This window comes from Taudactylus pleione, unplaced genomic scaffold (genome assembly GCF_031769625.1).
Source record: "Taudactylus pleione unplaced genomic scaffold, aTauple2 ptg000800l, whole genome shotgun sequence".
Taxonomy (NCBI): Eukaryota; Metazoa; Chordata; class Amphibia; order Anura; family Myobatrachidae; genus Taudactylus; species Taudactylus pleione.
This window is the reverse complement of record NW_028285202.1, coordinates 1445455-1464198: the sequence shown is the minus strand read 5'-3', so window position 1 is coordinate 1464198 and position 18744 is coordinate 1445455. Positions and strand designations below refer to the sequence as shown.

Here is an 18744-nt window from a genome sequence, read left to right as displayed (position 1 = left end):
TCAATGGGGTATGGACTGATGATTATTACTTAGAAAGCGCACCCAAGATGACAGCATCACCTATTTAAAGTGTTCTGAATCCTATTTGGAGAAACGTGCTAGCCAGTGGTTCTCAACTCCAGTCCCCAAGTATCATCAACAGGTCATGTTTTGTGGACTTTTTTTTAATCATACCCACCTGCTTCCACAGACAGATATCTACAAAACATGACCTGTTGTGAAAACTTGAGGGTTGACACTAAGAAAGACAGTGCTATATACACAAATATTATTATTACATTTTACTTATTTATAGAATATTACTGCAACTGTTCCACATCTACTAATGCAATGACATTTAGAGAATTTTCTGATGCCTTATAAATATCAGGTTTTTCACCTTTGTGACAGCTCTGATGTCTAACAAGAGCTGAATTTTGTGTAAAACATTTCCCACACTTAGAACATTGAAATGTTTTCTCCCCTGTGTGACTTCGCTGATGTGTAACAAGATTTGATTTTCGTGCATAATATTTCCCACATACAGGTCATGGAAATCGTTGCTCACCGGTGTGAAGTCTCTGATGTTCAACAAAAATTGATTTAACTTTAAAACATTGCCCACACTCTGAGCATACAAATGATTTTTCACCTATGTGACTTCTCTGATGTATAACAAGACATGATTTTTGTGAATAACATTTCCCACACTCAGAGCATGAAAATAGTTTCTCCCCTGTGTGACTTCCCTCATGTTTGACAAGATACGATTTTAGTATAAAACGTTTTCCACACTCACAACATGCAAATGGTTTCTCACCTGTGTGACTTATCTGATGTGTAACAAGACTTGATTTTCGTGCAAAACATTTCCCACACTCCGGACATGGAAATGGTTTCTCCCCTGTGTGAATTCTTTGATGTGCAACAAGAACTGATTTATGTGCAAAACATTTCCCACACTCAGAACATGGAAATGGTTTCTCACCTGTGTGAGTTCTCTCATGTGTAACAAGATCTGATTTGTGTGTAAAACATTTCCCACACTCAGGACATGGAAATTGTTTCTCCCCTGTGTGAATTCTTTGATGTGCAACAAGAACTGATTTATGTGCAAAACATTTCCCACACTCAGAACACTGAAATGGTTTCTCCCCTGTGTGACTTCTCTGATGTCTGACAATACTTGCTTTTCGTGCAAAACATTTCCCACACTCAGGACATGGAAATGGTTTCTCTCCTTTGTGACTTCTCTGATGTCTGAGAAGACTTGATTTTCGTGCAAAACAATTCCCACACTCAGAGCATGGAAATGGTTTCTCACCTGTGTGAGTTCTCTGATGTCTGAGAAGACTTGATTTTCGTACAAAACATTTCCCACACAAAGGACATGAAAATGTTTTCTCCCTTCTGTGACTACTCCAATGTGTAACAAGATCTGATTTCTCTGAAAAACAGTTCCCACACTGAGAGCATGTCAATGATCTCTCACCTGTGTGACTTCTCTGATGTATAACAAGATCTGATTTCCGTGTAAACCATTTCCTACACTTAGAACATGAAAATGGCTTCACACCTGTGTGAATTCTCTGATGTGTCACAAGAAGCGATTTATATGTAAAACATTTCCCACACTTAGAACAGGGAAATAATTTATCAGGTGTATGAGCTGCACTACGTGTAACAAAAGCCGAGGTGTCAGGAGAACAGTCCTGATGATTATAAGAATCAGATGATATATCTGCACTGTGAGACACTGGATGTATATTTAGAGTATCGGGGTTGATTCCTGGAGATTCCTGTGTGATATCTTCTATTTTAATATCTGCAGACAAGATGAGATCTCCCTCCAAGGAATTCCTGCTTGTGCGTCCATCTGCTGGAAAAAAAGAAACTATTATTATTCACAGTACTTTACATAGCGCAGACATACTTCATAGCACTTTACTGAGAATATTAGACCATTAACATCAGTCCATGCCATAGTGGAGCTTACAATGTATATTTATTACCACTATGACACGCACACATTAGTGTTAATATGTGCTATAAGCCAATTAAACTACCAGTATGATTTTTGGAGGATTGGTGGAAACACATACAAACCCCACACAGATATTCAGGAATTAAACTCATGACTTTAGAGCTGTGGGACAGCAATGCTAACCACCACACCACTGTGTTATTACTAAGATGTTTATTTTGCACTTGCAAACTATGACCATATTATTACATTTACAAATGTACCAACAACAAATAAGACTCTATGGGCCTGATTCAGACCCACTCGCGAGCGGCTGTCCGCTCGCAAGTGGGTCGATGTTCTGGACTGAGCATGCGCATGACGGAGGGAGATTGACAGCACGCCCCCTTTGGTAGGCGTGCCGGGGGCGTGCCTCCCTGACGGGGGCGTTCCCACGGGAACGCCTCCCGTCAGAAGCCGGCCCACTGACATCACTAGTGATGTCAGTGGGAGTGATTTTGGCTCTGATAGAGCCAAATTCACTCCGGAGCTTGCGGTTGAAAACCTCAACCGCAGGCTCCGGCTCGCAAATTCGATGGTCGCGATGGTCTCGACCATCGCGGCCATCAAACTGCACGCTCGTATAGCCTGTGGGTGGTGACCCACAGCTATACGAGTGTCCAGAAGGACGCTCCATTTTCATGGAGGCCGGCCCTCATTCAGAGCGTGCGCTCTGCTCAGAGCGTACGGCTCTGAATGAGGGCCTATGAACAGATAAAATATTGCCATAAAATGCCCCAAGCACATTATCAGCACATGTCATAGACCCAGCCCCAGGGACAGGCAGATGAAACATCAGCATTGGATATCTCCCCCCAAATGCAGACCTTGTTTTTGAAATCGTACGATTTTCGCAAAAAAAAAAAAACGTTGAAAACAGCAAACAGGCTTAGATGGGGTAAAAAAAAAAATATGCTAAATCCTTATTTTGGGCTAAAATGTGGGGATTTCTTTCAGAACCCTTTGGCCCCCCCCCCCCCCCCCACATAATCCCCCAAAAAATTTGAATGATGCGTGCTTTGGTGAAAAACGACTGCGCAAATTTTGGGTGAAAAAAAAATTGTTAAATGGTTTTATTGGGCCTGGTTATTCGGTGGCCGTTATGGATGCGTCTCACAAGTGCTTTAAACATCGCATGTGGTCGCAGCAGGCGGTTTTTTAATGGTTTTTAAAAATGCGTTTTTACAATACAAAAATATACTTGCACTCATTTTAACGTACTCCCAATTTATGTGGAACAGTAATATACTGGAAAAAATGCTATCAGTTTCAACTAGTTTTTTTTTTAAATATGCGCGGTTGTTTTTCGCCAAAGTACGCAACTTACAAATTTTGGGGGGTAATTTATCATTAGAGGGGGTCTCCAAAGGGTTCTGAAAGAAATTCCCACATTTTTAGCCAAAAATAGGGATTTTGTTTTTTTTCCTGGTCTGGGATGGAGAAAACGTTTTTCCAGTTTTTTTTCTCCATCTTCGCCTGTTTGCTGTTTTCGCCATTTTTTTGGGCGAAAATCGGTAGATTTTACTGATGGCGAAAAAAATTTCAGTTTTCACCGCTAATTGAATACGGCCTTTTGCGTGGTAACGTTCTCTAGACATCATCACAGAGCAGGAAGCCTCATTAGCCAGTGATGTTGGTGAACCTCAATATCCATCTAGACCCCCCTCACACATAAACAGGGCGAATGGGTTAATTACCAACAACTGCGTCCACACTACACAAAGTTCTCCAGGTGGATATATATGTAGCAAAAGCAGCCTCTATATGGTCCTCTGGTCATCCTCAGGGAGAGTAGCCCCACCAGAGTCATGTTACTAAATTAGGGTAATAAGTCACTGTATATAACCGCTGAGAGGGAAGGAGAGCGATAGGACAGAGCAACACAGAATGATGGCGGCACAGAGCGGGGGAGGCAGTAGGACAGGGTAGGGGAATGGTGCAGGGACAAGAGCGGGGGAAGCAGCAGGACAGGGTTGGGGAATGGCGCAGGGAGCAAAGCAGGGGAGGCAGCAGGACAGGGTAGGGGAATGGTGCAGGGAACAGAGTGGGGGAGGCAGCAGGACAGGGTAGGGGAATGACGCAGGGAGCAAAGCAGGGGAGGCAGCAGGACAGGGTAGGGGAATGGTGCAGGGCACAGAGTGGGAGAGGCAGCAGGACAGGGTAAGGGAATGGTGCAGGGAACAGAGTGGGGGAGGCAGCAAGACAGGGTAGGGGAATGGCGCAGGGAGCAAAGCAGGGGAGGCAGCAGGACAGGGTAGGGGAATGGTGCAGGGCACAGAGTGGGAGAGGCAGCAGGACACGGTAGGGGAATGGTACAGGGCACAGAGTGGGAGAGGCAGCAGGACAGGGTAGGGGAATGGTACAGGGCACGGAGAGGGGGAGTCAGCAGGACAGCATAGGAGAATGGTGCAGTGCACAGAGCGGGGAAGCAGCAGGACAGGGTAGAGGAATGGTGCAGGGCACAGAGCAGGGAAGGCAGCAGGACAGCATAGGGGAATGGTGCAGTGCACAGAGCAGGGGAAGCAGCAGGACAGGGTAGGGGAATGGTGCAGTGCACAGAGCAGGGGAGGCAGCAGGACAGGGTGGGGCAATGGTGCAGTGCACAGAGCAGGGGAGGCAGCAGGACAGGATAGGGGAATGGCGCAGGGCACAGAGCGGGGGAAGCAGCAGGACAGGGTAGGGGAATGGTGCAGGGCAGAGTGGGGGAGGCAGCAGGACAGGGTAGGGGAATGGTGCAAGGCACAGAGCAGGGGAAGCAGCAGGGTAGGGGAATGGCGCAGGTAACAGAGCGGGGGAGGCAGCTGGACAGGGTAGGGGAATGGCGCAGGGCACAGAGCGGGGGAGGCAGCAGGACAGGGTAGGGGAATGGTGCAGGGCACAGAGCAGGGGAGACAGCAGGACAGGGTAGGGGAATGGCACAGGGCACAGAGCGGGGGATGCAGTAGGACAGGGCAGGGGAATGGCGCAGGGCACAGATTGGTAACAGCAGAAAGAGGAAGACACCAGAAGGGCAGAGCAGGATACAGAGACAGGTCAGCAGATATAACGCAACCATATAGAGCATCCAAGCCACAGAGAGCCAATGTGCAAAGACAGCTGTGTGGTTATAGCCCTGTGTGTGGCGAAGTGCAGTTTGTGTAACGTGTTCATTGTGATGGGTAGTATATAGGTATACAGTATATCAAAAATCTGTCACATAAAATTACTCAAGAAAGACAGTGGATATTGTCACATGTGGTAGTGCAATGGCATTTTAGCACATTTACCAGTGACTTCATTATAAAACTGATGTACACTGACATACGATATTCCAGAGTCTGGAGAGGAGACTGTTCGGATAACTTGGCCACTAGCATGCAAAGATATGTGAGGAGGAGAGCAGGAGTATAATAGGGACTGATGGCTCCTGATATATGAGATACACCAGAGAGTGTGGGGAGGAGACTGGTCAGATCTCTGGGCTGTAACACACAGTGACATGATGTGAGGGGGAGAGCAGGAGTATAATAGGGGCTGATGGCTCCTGATGTATGAGATACACCAGAGAGTGTGGGTAGGAGACTGGTCAGATCTCTGGGCTGGTAACACACAGTGATATGATGCGAGGGGGAGAGCAGGAGTATAATAGGGGCTGATGGCTCCTGATGTAAGAGATACACCAGAGAGTGTGGGGAGGAGACTGGTCAGATCTCTGGGCTGTAACACACAGTGACATGATGTGAGGGGGAGAGCAGGAGTATAATAGGGGCTGATGGCTCCTGATGTATGAGATACACCAGAGAGTGTGGGTAGGAGACTGGTCAGATCTCTGGGCTGGTAACACACATTGATATGATGCGAGGGAGAGAGCAGGAGTATAATAGGGGCTGATGGCTCCTGATGTAAGAGATACACCAGAGAGTGTGGGGAGGAGACTGGTCAGATCTCTGGGCTGGTAACACACAGTGACATGATGTGAGGGAGAGAGCAGGAGTATAATAGGGGCTGATGGCTCCTGATGTATGAGATACACCAGAGAGTGTGGGGAGCAGACTGGTCAGATCTCTGGGCTGGTAACACACAGTGACATGATGTGAGGGGCAGAGCAGGAGTATAATAGGGACTGATGGCTCCTGATGTATGAGATACACCAGAGAGTGCGAGCAGGAGACTTGTCAGATCTCTGGGCTGGTAACACACAGTGACATGATGTAAGAGGGAGAGAGCAGGAGTATAATAGGGGCTGATGGCTCCTGATGTATGAGATACACCAGAGAGTGTGGGGAGGAGACTGGTCAGATCTCTGGGCTGGTAACACACAGTGACATGATGTGAGGGGCAGAGCAGGAGTATAATAGGGGCTGATGGCTCCTGATGTATGAGATACACCAGAGAGTGTAGGGAGGAGACTGGTCAGATCTCTGGGCTGGTAACACACAGTGACATGATGTGAGGGGGAGAGCAGGAGTATAATAGGGGCTGATGGCTCCTGATGTATGAGATACACCAGAGAGTGTGGGGAGGAGACTGGTCAGATCTCTGGGCTGGTAACACACAGTGACATGATGTGAGGGGGAGAGCAGGAGTCTAATAGCGGCTGATGGCTCCTGATGTATGAGATACACCAGAGAGTGTGGGGAGGAGACTGGTCAGATCTCTGGGCTGGTAACACACAGTGACATGATGTAAGAGGGAGAGCTGGATTATAATAGGGGCTGATGGCTCCTGATGTATGAGATACACCAGAGAGTGCAAGCAGGAGACTTGTCAGATCTCTGGGCTGGTAACACACAGTGACATGATGTAAGAGGGAGAGAGCAGGAGTATAATAGGGACAGATGGCTCCTGATTAATGAGATATACCAGAGAGTGCGAGCAGGAGACTTGTCAGATCTCTGGGCTGGTAACACACAGTGACATGATGTGAGGGGGAGAGCAGGAGTCTAATAGCGGCTGATGGCTCCTGATGTATGAGATACACCAGAGAGTGTGGGGAGGAGACTGGTCAGATCTCTGGGCTGGTAACACAGTGACATGATGTGCGGGGGAGAGCAGGAGTATAATAGGGGCTGAAGGCTCCTGATGTATGAGATACACCAGAGAGTGTGAGGAGGAGACTGGTCAGATCTCTGGGCTGGTAACACAGTGACATGATGTGAGGAGGAGAGCAGGAGTATAATAGGGGCTGATGGCTCCTGATGTATGAGATACACCAGAGAGTGTGGGGAGGAGACTGGTCAGATCTCTGGGCTGGGAACACACAGTGACATGATGTGAGGGAGACAGCAGGAGTATAATAGGGGCTGATGGCTCCTGTGTATGAGATACACCAGAGAGTGTGGGGAGGAGACTGGTCAGATCTCTGGGCTGGTGACACATAGTGACATGATGTGAGGAGGAGAGCAGGAGTATAATAGGGGCTGATGTTTCCTGATGTATGAGATACACCAGAGAGTGTGGGGAGGAGACTGGTCAGATCTCTGGGCTGGTAACATAGTGACATTATGTGAGGGCGAGAGCAGGAGTATAATAGGGCCTGATGGCTCCTGATGTATGAGAAACACCAGAGAGTGCAATCAGGAGACTTGTCAGATCTCTGGGCTGGTAACACACAGTGACATGATGTGAGGGGAGGAGGAGTATAATAGGGACTTATGGCTCCTGATGTATGAGATACACCAGAGAGTGCGAGCAGGAGACTTGTCAGATCTCTGGGCTGGTAACACACAGTGACATGATGTGAGGAGGAGAGCAGGAGTCTAATAGCGGCTGATGGCTCCTGATGTATGAGATACACCAGAGAGAGTGGGGAGGAGACTGGTCAGATCTCTGGGCTGGTACCACACAGTCACATGATGGGAGGGGGAGAGCAGGAGTATAATAGGGGCTGATGGCTCCTGATGTATGAGATACACCAGAGAGTGTGGGGAGGAGACTGGTCAGATCTCTGGGCTGGTACCACACAGTGACATGATGTGAGGGGGAGAGCAGGAGTATAATAGTGGCTGATGGTTCCTGATGTATGAGATACACCAGAGAGTGTGGGGAGGAGACTGGTCAGATCTCTGGGCTGGTAACACAGTGACATGATGTGAGGGGGAGAGCAGGAGTATAATAGGGGCTGATGGCTCCTGATGTATGAGATATACCAGAGAGTGTGGGGATGAAACTAGTCAGATCTCTGGGCTGGTAACACACAGTGACATGATGTGAGGGGGAGAGCAGGAGTATAATAGGGGCTGATGGCTCCTGATGTATGAGATACACCAGAGAGTGTGGGGAGGAGACCGGTCAGATCTCTGGGCTGGTAACACACAGTAACATGATGTGAGGGGGAGAGCAGGAGTATAATAGGGGCTGATGGCTCCTGATGTATGAGATACAACAGAAAGTTTGGATAGGAGACTGGTCAGACCACTGGCTGGTAACACACAGTGACATGATGTGAGGGGGGAGAGCAGGAGTATAATAGGGCCTGATGGCTCCTGAAGTATGAGAAACACCAGAGAGTGCAAGCAGGAGACTTGTCAGATCTCTGGGCTGGTAACACACAGTGACATGATGTGAGGGGAGGAGGAGTATAATAGGGACTTATGGCTCCTGATGTATGAGATACACCAGAGAGTGCGAGCAGGAGACTTGTCAGATCTCTGGGCTGGTAACACACAGTGACATGATTTGAGGAGGAGAGCAGGAGTCTAATAGCGGCTGATGGCTCCTGATGTATGAGATACACCAGAGAGTGTGGGGAGGAGACTGGTCAGATCTCTGGGCTGGTAACACACAGTGACATGATGTGAGGGGGAGAGCAGGATTATAATAGGAGCTGATGGCTCCTGATGTATGAGATACACCAGAGAGTGTGGGGAGGAGACTGGTCAGATCTCTGGGCTGGTAACACAGTGACATGATGTGAGGGGGAGAGCAGGAGTATAATAGAGGCTGATGGCTCCTGATGTATGAGATACACCAGAGAGTGTGGGGAGGAGACAGGTCAGATCTCTGGGTTGGTAACACACAATGATATGATGTGAGGGGGAGAGCAGTAGTATAATAGGGACTGATGGCTCCTGATGTATGAGATACACCAGAGAGTGTGGGGAGGAGACTGGTCAGATCTCTGGGCTGGTAACACACAGTGACATGATGTGAGGGGGACAGCAGGAGTATAATAGGGGCTGATGGCTCCTGATATATGAGATACACCAGAGAGTGAGGGGAGGAGACTGGTCAGATCTCTGGGCTGGTAACACAGTGACATGATGTGCGGGGGAGAGCAGGAGTATAATAGGGGCTGATGGCTCCTGATGTATGAGATACACCAGAGAGTGTGAGGAGGAGACTGGTCAGATCTCTGGGCTGGTAACACAGTGACATGATGTGAGGAGGAGAGCAGGAGTATAATAGGGGCTGATGGCTCCTGATGTATGAGATACACCAGAGAGTGTGGGGAGGAGACTGGTCAGATCTCTGGGCTGGGAACACACAGTGACATGATGTGAGGGGGACAGCAGGAGTATAATAGGGGCTGATGGCTCCTGTGTATGAGATACACCAGAGAGTGTGGGGAGGAGACTGGTCAGATCTCTGGGCTGGTGACACAAAGTGACATGATGTGAGGAGGAGAGCAGGAGTACAATAGGGGCTGATGTTTCCTGATGTATGAGATACACCAGAGAGTGTGGGGAGGAGACTGGTCAGATTTCTGGGCTGGTAACACACAGTGACATGATGTGAGGGCGAGAGCAGGAGTATAATAGGGCCTGATGGCTCCTGATGTATGAGAAACACCAGAGAGTGCAATCAGGAGACTTGTCAGATCTCTGGGCTGGTAACACACAGTGACATGATGTGAGGGGAGGAGGAGTATAATAGGGACTTATGGCTCCTGATGTATGAGATACACCAGAGAGTGTGGGGAGGAGACTGGTCAGATTTCTGGGCTGGTAACACAGTGACATGATGTGAGGGCGAGAGCAGGAGTATAATAGGGCCTGATGGCTCCTGATGTATGAGATGCACCAGAGAGTGCGAGCAGGAGACTGGTCAGATCTCTGGGCTGGTAACACACAGTGACATGATGTGAGGAGGAGAGCAGGAGTCTAATAGCGGCTGATGGCTCCTGATGTATGAGATACACCAGAGAGTGTGGGGAGGAGACTGGTCAGATCTCTGGGCTGGTACCACACAGTCACATGATGGGAGGGGGAGAGCAGGAGTATAATAGGGGCTGATGGCTCCTGATGTATGAGATACACCAGAGAGTGTGGGGAGGAGACTGGTCAGATCTCTGGGCTGGTACCACACAGTGACATGATGTGAGGGGGAGAGCAGGAGTATAATAGTGGCTGATGGTTCCTGATGTATGAGATACACCAGAGAGTGTGGGGAGGAGACTGGTCAGATCTCTGGGCTGGTAACACAGTGACATGATGTGAGGGGGAGAGCAGGAGTATAATAGGGGCTGATGGCTCCTGATGTATGAGATATACCAGAGAGTGTGGGGATGAAACTGGTCAGATCTCTGGGCTGGTAACACACAGTGACATGATGTGAGGGGGAGAGCAGGAGTATAATAGGGGCTGATGGCTCCTGATGTATGAGATATACCAGAGAGTGTGGGGATGAAACTGGTCAGATCTCTGGGCTGGTAACACACAGTGACATGATGTGAGGGGGAGAGCAGGAGTATAATAGGGGCTGATGGCTCCTGATGTATGAGATATACCAGAGAGTGTGGGGATGAAACTGGTCAGATCTCTGGGCTGGTAACACACAGTAACATGATGTGAGGAGGAGAGCAGGAGTATAATAGGGGCTGATGGCTCCTGATGTATGAGAAACACCAGAGATTGTGGGGAGGAGACTGGTCAGATCTCAGGGCTGTTAGCACAATGATATGATGGGAGTGGGAGAGCAGGAATTTAATGGGGGCTGAGTAGATTTTTGTATTGACTTAATTACTATTATTGTTTACTTATAAGCCAATAATAGGGCTTATTATGTAGTCAGTTACACATCTATCTAGATACTCTAACACACACACACAGGCAGGGTTCAAATCCCGACAGCGGAAGGCCGACAAGGCTGAAAATCCCAATCGTCCCCAGGTAAGTACTAACTAACCTATTTTACCCCCTAACCCTCCTTTAGGGGTGCCTAACCATAACCTCCCCCCCAAGTGCCTAAACCTAACCCCCCCTTCCCTGCTGCCTAAACCTAAGTCCCCCGGGGGGGGTGCCTAACCCTAACCCCCCCTTCCCCTGGGATAAACCAAAAACCTAACCTCCCAGGGGGGTGCCTAACAATAATTCCCCCCCGGGAACCCTAAACATAACCCCCCCCCACGGCTATCTGCCCTCGGCGCCCTGCGTCCCTTCGATCAGGATGTGGGCGTCGGTCTCCCGCCGTATGTCTAATGACAGACGTCGGGATTTCGACGCCTGTCTTTAGACCCTAGCCGGGATTAGATAGTCGGGAAGCCGGCGGTCGGGATTACGCCCGTCGGCTTCCCAACTGCCACCCCACAGGCACACTGTGTAAGAAGTCAATCAACATACCAGTATATTTTTGGACAGGGGAAGGAAATCCATGGAAAAACTGGGAGAACAAACAAATTCCACATGTATAAGACACCAGTTAAAATCAAACCGGAGTTTCCATCACAACTCCTAATACTTACCCGTTGATTTGCTTCTGTCACCCGGCCACCGCTCCTTATGCTCCGATCCCTCTGCCGCCGGCTGCTTGCACCGGTCTCCACTCCCCACTGCCTTGCTCCGGTGTGCTGAAGACAGCGGCAGCCATTTTGGGACCGTTCCTTACCTGAAGCAGCGACGCCGATGGTCTTGCGGACATGTTGATCCTGCCACTGCTGATGATTACTCTGCGGGTCTCTTCCTGTTGTTGGTGCCTGTGATCTCCTGCTACTCCCTAAGGTATCCTATCCCTGGTTCCTGTCTCCAGTAAACAGATTGGAGAGTTGGCGGCCATTTTATGCATAAGGTGGTGGGATTCAGCTCCCCATAACAACAGGTCCTGCCACTGGCTGCAGTATATGGCGATTGCAGCCATTGCTAGCCTCCACCATTTTGTCTGTACCTGTGGATACTCGTGGCTGATTGCCTTACAGATGGCCATATCCCTGCAGCTGATCCTTCAAGCTATTGCTACCTCCACACAGAGGCTTCTCACTAAACTTGGAGAAGTGATGGCTGTGTCCCCAAGTGATGAGGTTACCTTCTGCATGTATTTTAAGAGATAACAATTTTGGGGCTTATCCTCACCTAGAGAAGTGTCTACTCCCATGTTGAATAACCTTTTAACCTTAGGCGTTCGGAGTCCACTGTGTATGTTCTACATTTTTAGTGGAGGGATCGAGGCTCCAGGCTTTGCCATTCAAGTTTTTCATATTTTTCTCTGTGTGCCCTTGGGAGGATGGTTGTCTTCAGGATACATTATTAAAGCATTCCAAGTACTTTTCTATATGTCTTTGGGCGAATGGGGATGGAACTATGGACCTGATTCAGACCCGGTCGCTAGTTGCGGACGCTCGTTCCTAGCATATTCAAATTCGGGTCAGTAACGGCATGGCAGGCGATCGCTCACCAAGGCATAAGCACGCCCACTATGTCTTGGCGAGCAATCACTTTGTGTAAGTAGACACCCATTAGCGTGTCTTGACAAGCCCACTAGCGCACGTCATCTCCTGGAAGTGTCTAAAAATATTGGTACATCGAGGACCATCGGAAGCACTCGCAGCGCATGTGGTTGACTACCCTACCGCAAGCACTGCAAGCTCTTCAGTGTAAAAAACAACCAAGTGACGTGTACAATGATGCATCTTTGCTAATTATGTACACCCACAAAACTCAGTTTGGACACACAGACACGCCTCTGTTCACACATCCACTCCCCCATTCACAAGCACCTTCACCTGTTACCACCCTCAAACGGCACATTCTGTAGTGTCCAGTCTGTTTACTACGAGCGCACGATTCCCCATCGCCGAGACTGGCTTGCGCACGCGCACTGCGAATTAAACGCATGCGCAGATGGGCGACTATCAATCAGTGCGAGCGGCTGCAGCTTAGTAAGCTTGATGACCCTAATTTTGCTTTTATGTTTCAATATTTTCTATGTTTCATTGTTTACAATATCCTAGTATATACATTAGTATGTTGCCAAGCTTTATGTATGTGAAGAATGTTTTATCCTTATAGTATGTCTGTGGAAAATGTTTTATGCTTATAATGTGGGACAGCTTGGTTTAGTCTGGCCTAGCTAAGGTCAACAATATATTGCCCCTGTCAGTTATGTGTTTTACTATCCTTTGTCTGTGTGGGTGGGGGGAGGGTGTTTATAGAGTAGGATACTGTAGGTTGGTAAGGGGAAACTGGGATCCAAGTATGCCTGGGTTGGGGTTAGGCCATACAGGGTTAGGGGTTATAGGGCGGTTTGTTTTGGAGGGTTTTGTTTTGATTTTTGGCAGATTATTAGGGGTAAATTTACTAAAATGGGAGTTCTATTAAGAAGTGATGTTGTCCATAGCAACCAATCAGATTCCAGGTATTATCTTCTAGACGGTGCTAGATAAATGAGAAGTAGAATCTGATTGGTTGCTATGGGCAACTTCACTTCTTAAATTGAACTCCCATCTTAGTAAATTTACCCCTGAAGGTGCATACACACACAACTATTTAGTAAATGAAAGATTTTAGTAAACGATTTTCGTTCATTTTTTCAAGGGAAAAATTAACGAAAATCGTTTACTAAAATCGTTCATTTACTAAATGTAATGAACGATTTTTTTTCAACTACAAACGATTTTTACATATTCCCTTACTGAAAATCGTTGAGTTGGTCAGTCTGACTGAACTACAAACGTGAACGAGCATGAACGATAATCGTTCATCGTTTGAACTCAGAAAGTAAACGATTTTTTTCAACGATTGAACGATAAACGATATCGTTAACGATAATCGTTCAAAAAAATCGTTGTGTGTGTATGCACCTTTAGAATTTGTTAATTTTATTTAGTACTATTTTGCAATTATTCTATATCAGGCTTAAGTTTCTAGGTACTCTTGTACTTTTATATGCCTGTAGTACTGGTCATTTATATTTTACATTTGGTATACAAGCTCATATGGTGCCTGTGGGCTCTTATTGTTATTGATATACTGTGAAGTGTTCTCTATATCCTGCTATATTAGTTATTTGTCTTTACCTATATTTATCGCCTGATTAGATTTATCTTTGCATATTGTATGTTTTACTATGTCTGCCTTTATTATTTATTGTTGGGTGTTTATTTTAAGTTCAATATTGAGAATTATGTAATTTAAGATAAAATCGAATATTATTCTGTGTCAATGACTATGGGCCTGATTCAGACCCACTCGCGAGCGGCTGTCCGCTCGCAAGTGGGTCGATGTTATGGACTGAGCATGCGCACGACGGAGGGAGCTCCGTCGTGCGCATGCGCCAGACGCGACGAGCGAAGGAAAGTCCTTCGCTCGTTGTGTCCGATCAAAGGGGGCGTGCTGTCAATGTTGATTGACAGCACGCCCCCTTTGGTGGGCGTGCCAGGGGCGTGCCTCCCTGACGGGGGCGTTCCCACGGGAACGCCTCCCGTCAAAAGCCGGCCCACTGACATCACTAGTGATGTCAGTGGGAGTGATTTTGGCTCTGATAGAGCCAAAATCACTCCGGAGCTTGCGGTTGAAAACCTCAACCGCAGGCTCCGGCTCGCAAATTCGATGGTCGCGATGGTCTCGACCATCGCGACCATCACAATGCACGCTCGTATAGCCTGTGGGTGGTGACCCACAGCTATACGAGCGTCTAGGAGGACGCTCCATGAAAATGGAGCCCGGCCCTCATTCAGAGCGTGCGCTCTGCTCAGAGCGTACGGCTCTGAATGAGGGCCTATGTCATTTGTCCTGTACCTGAACAACATTATGCTTAATCTGTTTCGTGCTTTTGATCTCTACGGATTCTGTATCAAGCATAATTTGTAATGGAGTCAATATATGTGTAATTGTTTTAGGTTATTAGAAAAACAATAAAAAAAATCAATAAAAAAAAAAATCAAACCGAACATGGTGCACAGAGAGAATATGTGACTCTGCTGTAATTAGTGTTTATTACTCACCTGTGCTGATATATGTAAGGATTTCCTCCTCTTTACACTGCTGGTCACCCCTCACATACGTTTCTTCTTCTTTCTCGTTATCTTCTGCCTTCATATCAGTTACATACGTCTCTTCTTCTTCCTCTATATCTTCTGCCTTCATATCAGTCACATACGTCTCTTCTTCTCCTACTATATCTTCTACCTTCATATCAGTCACATATGTCTCTTTTTCTTCCTCTGTATCTTCTGCCTTACAATCAGTCACATACATCTCTTCTTCTCCTTCTGTATCTTCTACTTTCATATCAGTCACATACATCTCTTCTTCTCTCTCTATATCTTTTGCCTTATCAGTCAAATCTTCACTCTAAATAACCAACAAAATAAGATAAATGTAATCATTTCTGTTCTAGTAATTGAGATTAACCAGAAGAATATTAGAGGCACACTAGTCATATAATGAAAGATAATTTGCGTTACAAAGCCTTCTAACTCAGGCGGTCATTCAGACCCGCTCGCGAGCGCAGGACGCTCGCAAGCGGGTCGATGTTCCCCCACTGCGCATGCGCACGACGGAGGGAGCTCCATCGTGTGCATGCGCGAGACCCGGCGAGCGACGAGCTCTCCATCGCTCTGGGTCTTGCACCAAAGGGGGCGTGCTGTCGATGTTGATTGACAGCACGCCCCCTTTGTTGGACGGGCCAGGGGCGTGCCTGCCAGATGGAGGTGTTACCATGGGAACGCCTACCGCCTGAAGCAGGCCCCACTGACATCACTAGTGATGTCAGTGGGAGTGATTTTGGCTCTGATAGAGCCAAAATCACTCCAGGGCTTGCGGCAGCGAGACCCTACCGCAGGGTCTCCGTCGCAAGCCAGATGGTCGCGATGGTCAAGACCATCACGACCATCATCATGGACGCTCGCATATGCTGTGGTTGGTCACCCACAGCTATGCGAGCGGCCAGGAGGCCGCTCCATTTTCATGGAGGGCACTGATTCAGAGCGAGCGCTCTGGTCAGAGCGTTCGGCTCTGAATCAGGCCCTCAGTGCTTGAGGGGATACTGGTAACAATGAGGAATAGTCTAAATAAATAAAGCTGTGATATATTTAGGCGCTATACTCCATTTTGGAAAAGTACAGCCATACATTAATATACTTCACATGTAAGTTTTAAATCTGAGATAAGGTGAAGCAGACGTTCTTCTGATATGTTCAAATGTCCCAGATCCTTTCTCCTCCACGTAGTATATATATGAAAGACAAGAAGTTACAAAAAAAAAAAAAAAGTGTAGTAGGTCTCTAATAGCCAACAAATATAGCATAGAGTGCCTAAATATATCACAACTTTATTTATTTAGATTACTTTGTTTAAATCCTGGATTCTTTGGGCAGGATCAGTTGGACTGCTGATAGATATTCGTTGCATGCGCCAGTCGTGTACTTTTCTTTTACATTTGACTATGAGGTATAGTGTGTGGTGACAGGAGCACGGTCACTTTATATTAACCAGACACGACTATACTCCTGCTGGTGTTTCTGCACCATAATCTCTACCCCATAGTGTCCAGTGTCCCCAAACTGGATGTTAGAGAAAACAGCAGATTATGTACCTGTACATTACTTTTGATGTACTCCATGGCAGACCTTACAATGGGTTAAGTTCCTATTAACTTACCTAGAGACAGGTTAATAAAAAGACATCCAATAGGATGGTATATAATGTGGCTCATCCTCTTCCCCTGTCAGGATGTGTTACCTATTGTCCACGTAAACTATATTAAATGGGCAGTATGAGAAGCTGGTAAGAAAGTATGCAGGCTGAGAGGAAGAGTGTCTCCAGCATTGCGAAAGTTTGTCATTGCTTGTGCGAGTTGTCAGCAAGTCTTAATGCCCTTGGATCCACACCCTCATACACTAAAACTGGGGCAGACCTAGCAATTGCTGCTAGGTGATAGCTAGTGCTAACCAAGCTATTCCTGCACACAATGCTAGGTGATACAGTATAACTTCCCAAGCTATCTCTGAAAAATATACACTATGAACCAAGATGGGTGGGAACATTGGGCCGCCATGGAGTGCTCAGAACAAAAGGAATTATCCGATACATAATTTACGGTTTTCGCCTTCAGTCCTCCTTGGCAGCCCTTACTATGGGATGTACACAGGCAATACAATAGCGAGGGCCACAAAGAAACATTTAAAATAACATATGTTGCATAATAATACATTTATTACATGGCTGTGAGGAGAATGTGTCACACACTGAGAACCAGCAGAGGATAATATATCGAAGTGGTAATGACTAGTGAGGTCATCCAGCTGCCTCTGCTAAGTTCTGTCACTGAGGGCTGAGCTTCCTTTGCCCAAAAAGTTACCACCTGTATAGGGCCCTTTAATACCCCTGGTACTGTATGTCCTAATTTCTCATATCCTTGTAGGATTACTTCTGTGAAATGTTTGGAGGGGCCACAAACTTTCTGAGGGAATCACCAATATTCTGCATTCCTAATACACAGTATTCGCTCACACTGAGGGCCTGATTCAGAGCAGGACACTATTTGCGGACGCTCGTTCAGAAAAAGGGGCTGGCTATTTAAATTGAGCGCTCGCTCTTTGCGGTCTGTTGACGCCTCTATGTCTGAGCGAACGTCCGAAACATGCGCTCGCTATTTTGTAAAGATGCCCCTTGGCCGCTCGCATCATACGTCATCTCCGCTATTTATTAGATTAATCGAGTACATCGAAAGGCGTATGAACTGCTCGCTATTCTTGTGGTAGCATTTTCCTACCGCAATCATGCGAGCAGTTCAGGGTAAAAGACAACCAACTAACGTGGTCGATGACGCTGCTTTGTTAATTATGCACACCCTTAAAACGCCCGTTTTGACCGTTTGGCACGCCTGCGTTCGGATCTCCACTCCCCGTTTTCAAGCACCTTCCCCTGTTACCACCCACAAACGCCTCATCCTGTCACTCAAATTAGCAGGCATTCGCTATTTTGCGAGCACACGATTTCCGACCGCACTGACTGGTTGGCGCATGCGCATTACAACCCATACGCATGCGCAGATGTGCGAACCTCGCTCGGAGCGAACGAGCGGCCGCTTATGAGCGGCTCTGAATCAGGCCCTGAGTCCACTTTGCTCCCCACTGGTTGTGGGTAAGACGGTAGAATACTCTCCTGGGTAATGTGATATATAGACAGCACCTCGGGACAGAAGCTGGGATGGCGATTAGAGACACTTTATAATTGTAAGTATTTAAAAAAGGTTCATTTTTTCCCATAGTGCCTGTAACTCTCCAGTTAGTTCCGCTAAGTGTTGTTGTGTGAGACACCTTTCCTCGGACACACTTACTTTGTACTGTATGGTATGTGTGCTACCAGGCATTGTATTTGCTGTGATGGAACAAGCTGACGTTTTGTCCTGTTCACAATCCAGCCATGTTTCTGCAATAAGGTCATCACTTGTATTTTCTTGGTGTCTGTCACACGTTCTGATTCTCCCACAACCAGGATGATTTATAAATGTGGCCACATCTAGGCCCCCAGGTCTCTTAGCTCTGCCCCAGCATTTCTGTAAAGGTTCATAGTGAAGTCACCAGGCCAAAAGGAAGGCCGGTGAAC

At 47.3% G+C, this 18744-nt stretch overlaps 1 protein-coding gene across 1 annotated transcript in view; it reads right to left on the bottom strand.

The window, feature by feature from the left end:
* Positions 1-237: 237 nt before the first annotated feature.
* Positions 238-18744, bottom strand: part of LOC148474923 (uncharacterized) — a 41953-nt gene continuing 23446 nt past the window's right edge. Inside the window, exons 6-7 of the mRNA XM_088457979.1 lie at positions 15138-15486; positions 238-1858 (exon numbers count right to left, since the gene is read on the bottom strand). Of these exons, the coding sequence (XP_088314105.1) occupies positions 528-1858; positions 15138-15486 (1680 nt within the window). The 3' untranslated portion in view covers positions 238-527. The remainder of the gene's footprint in view (positions 1859-15137; positions 15487-18744) is intronic.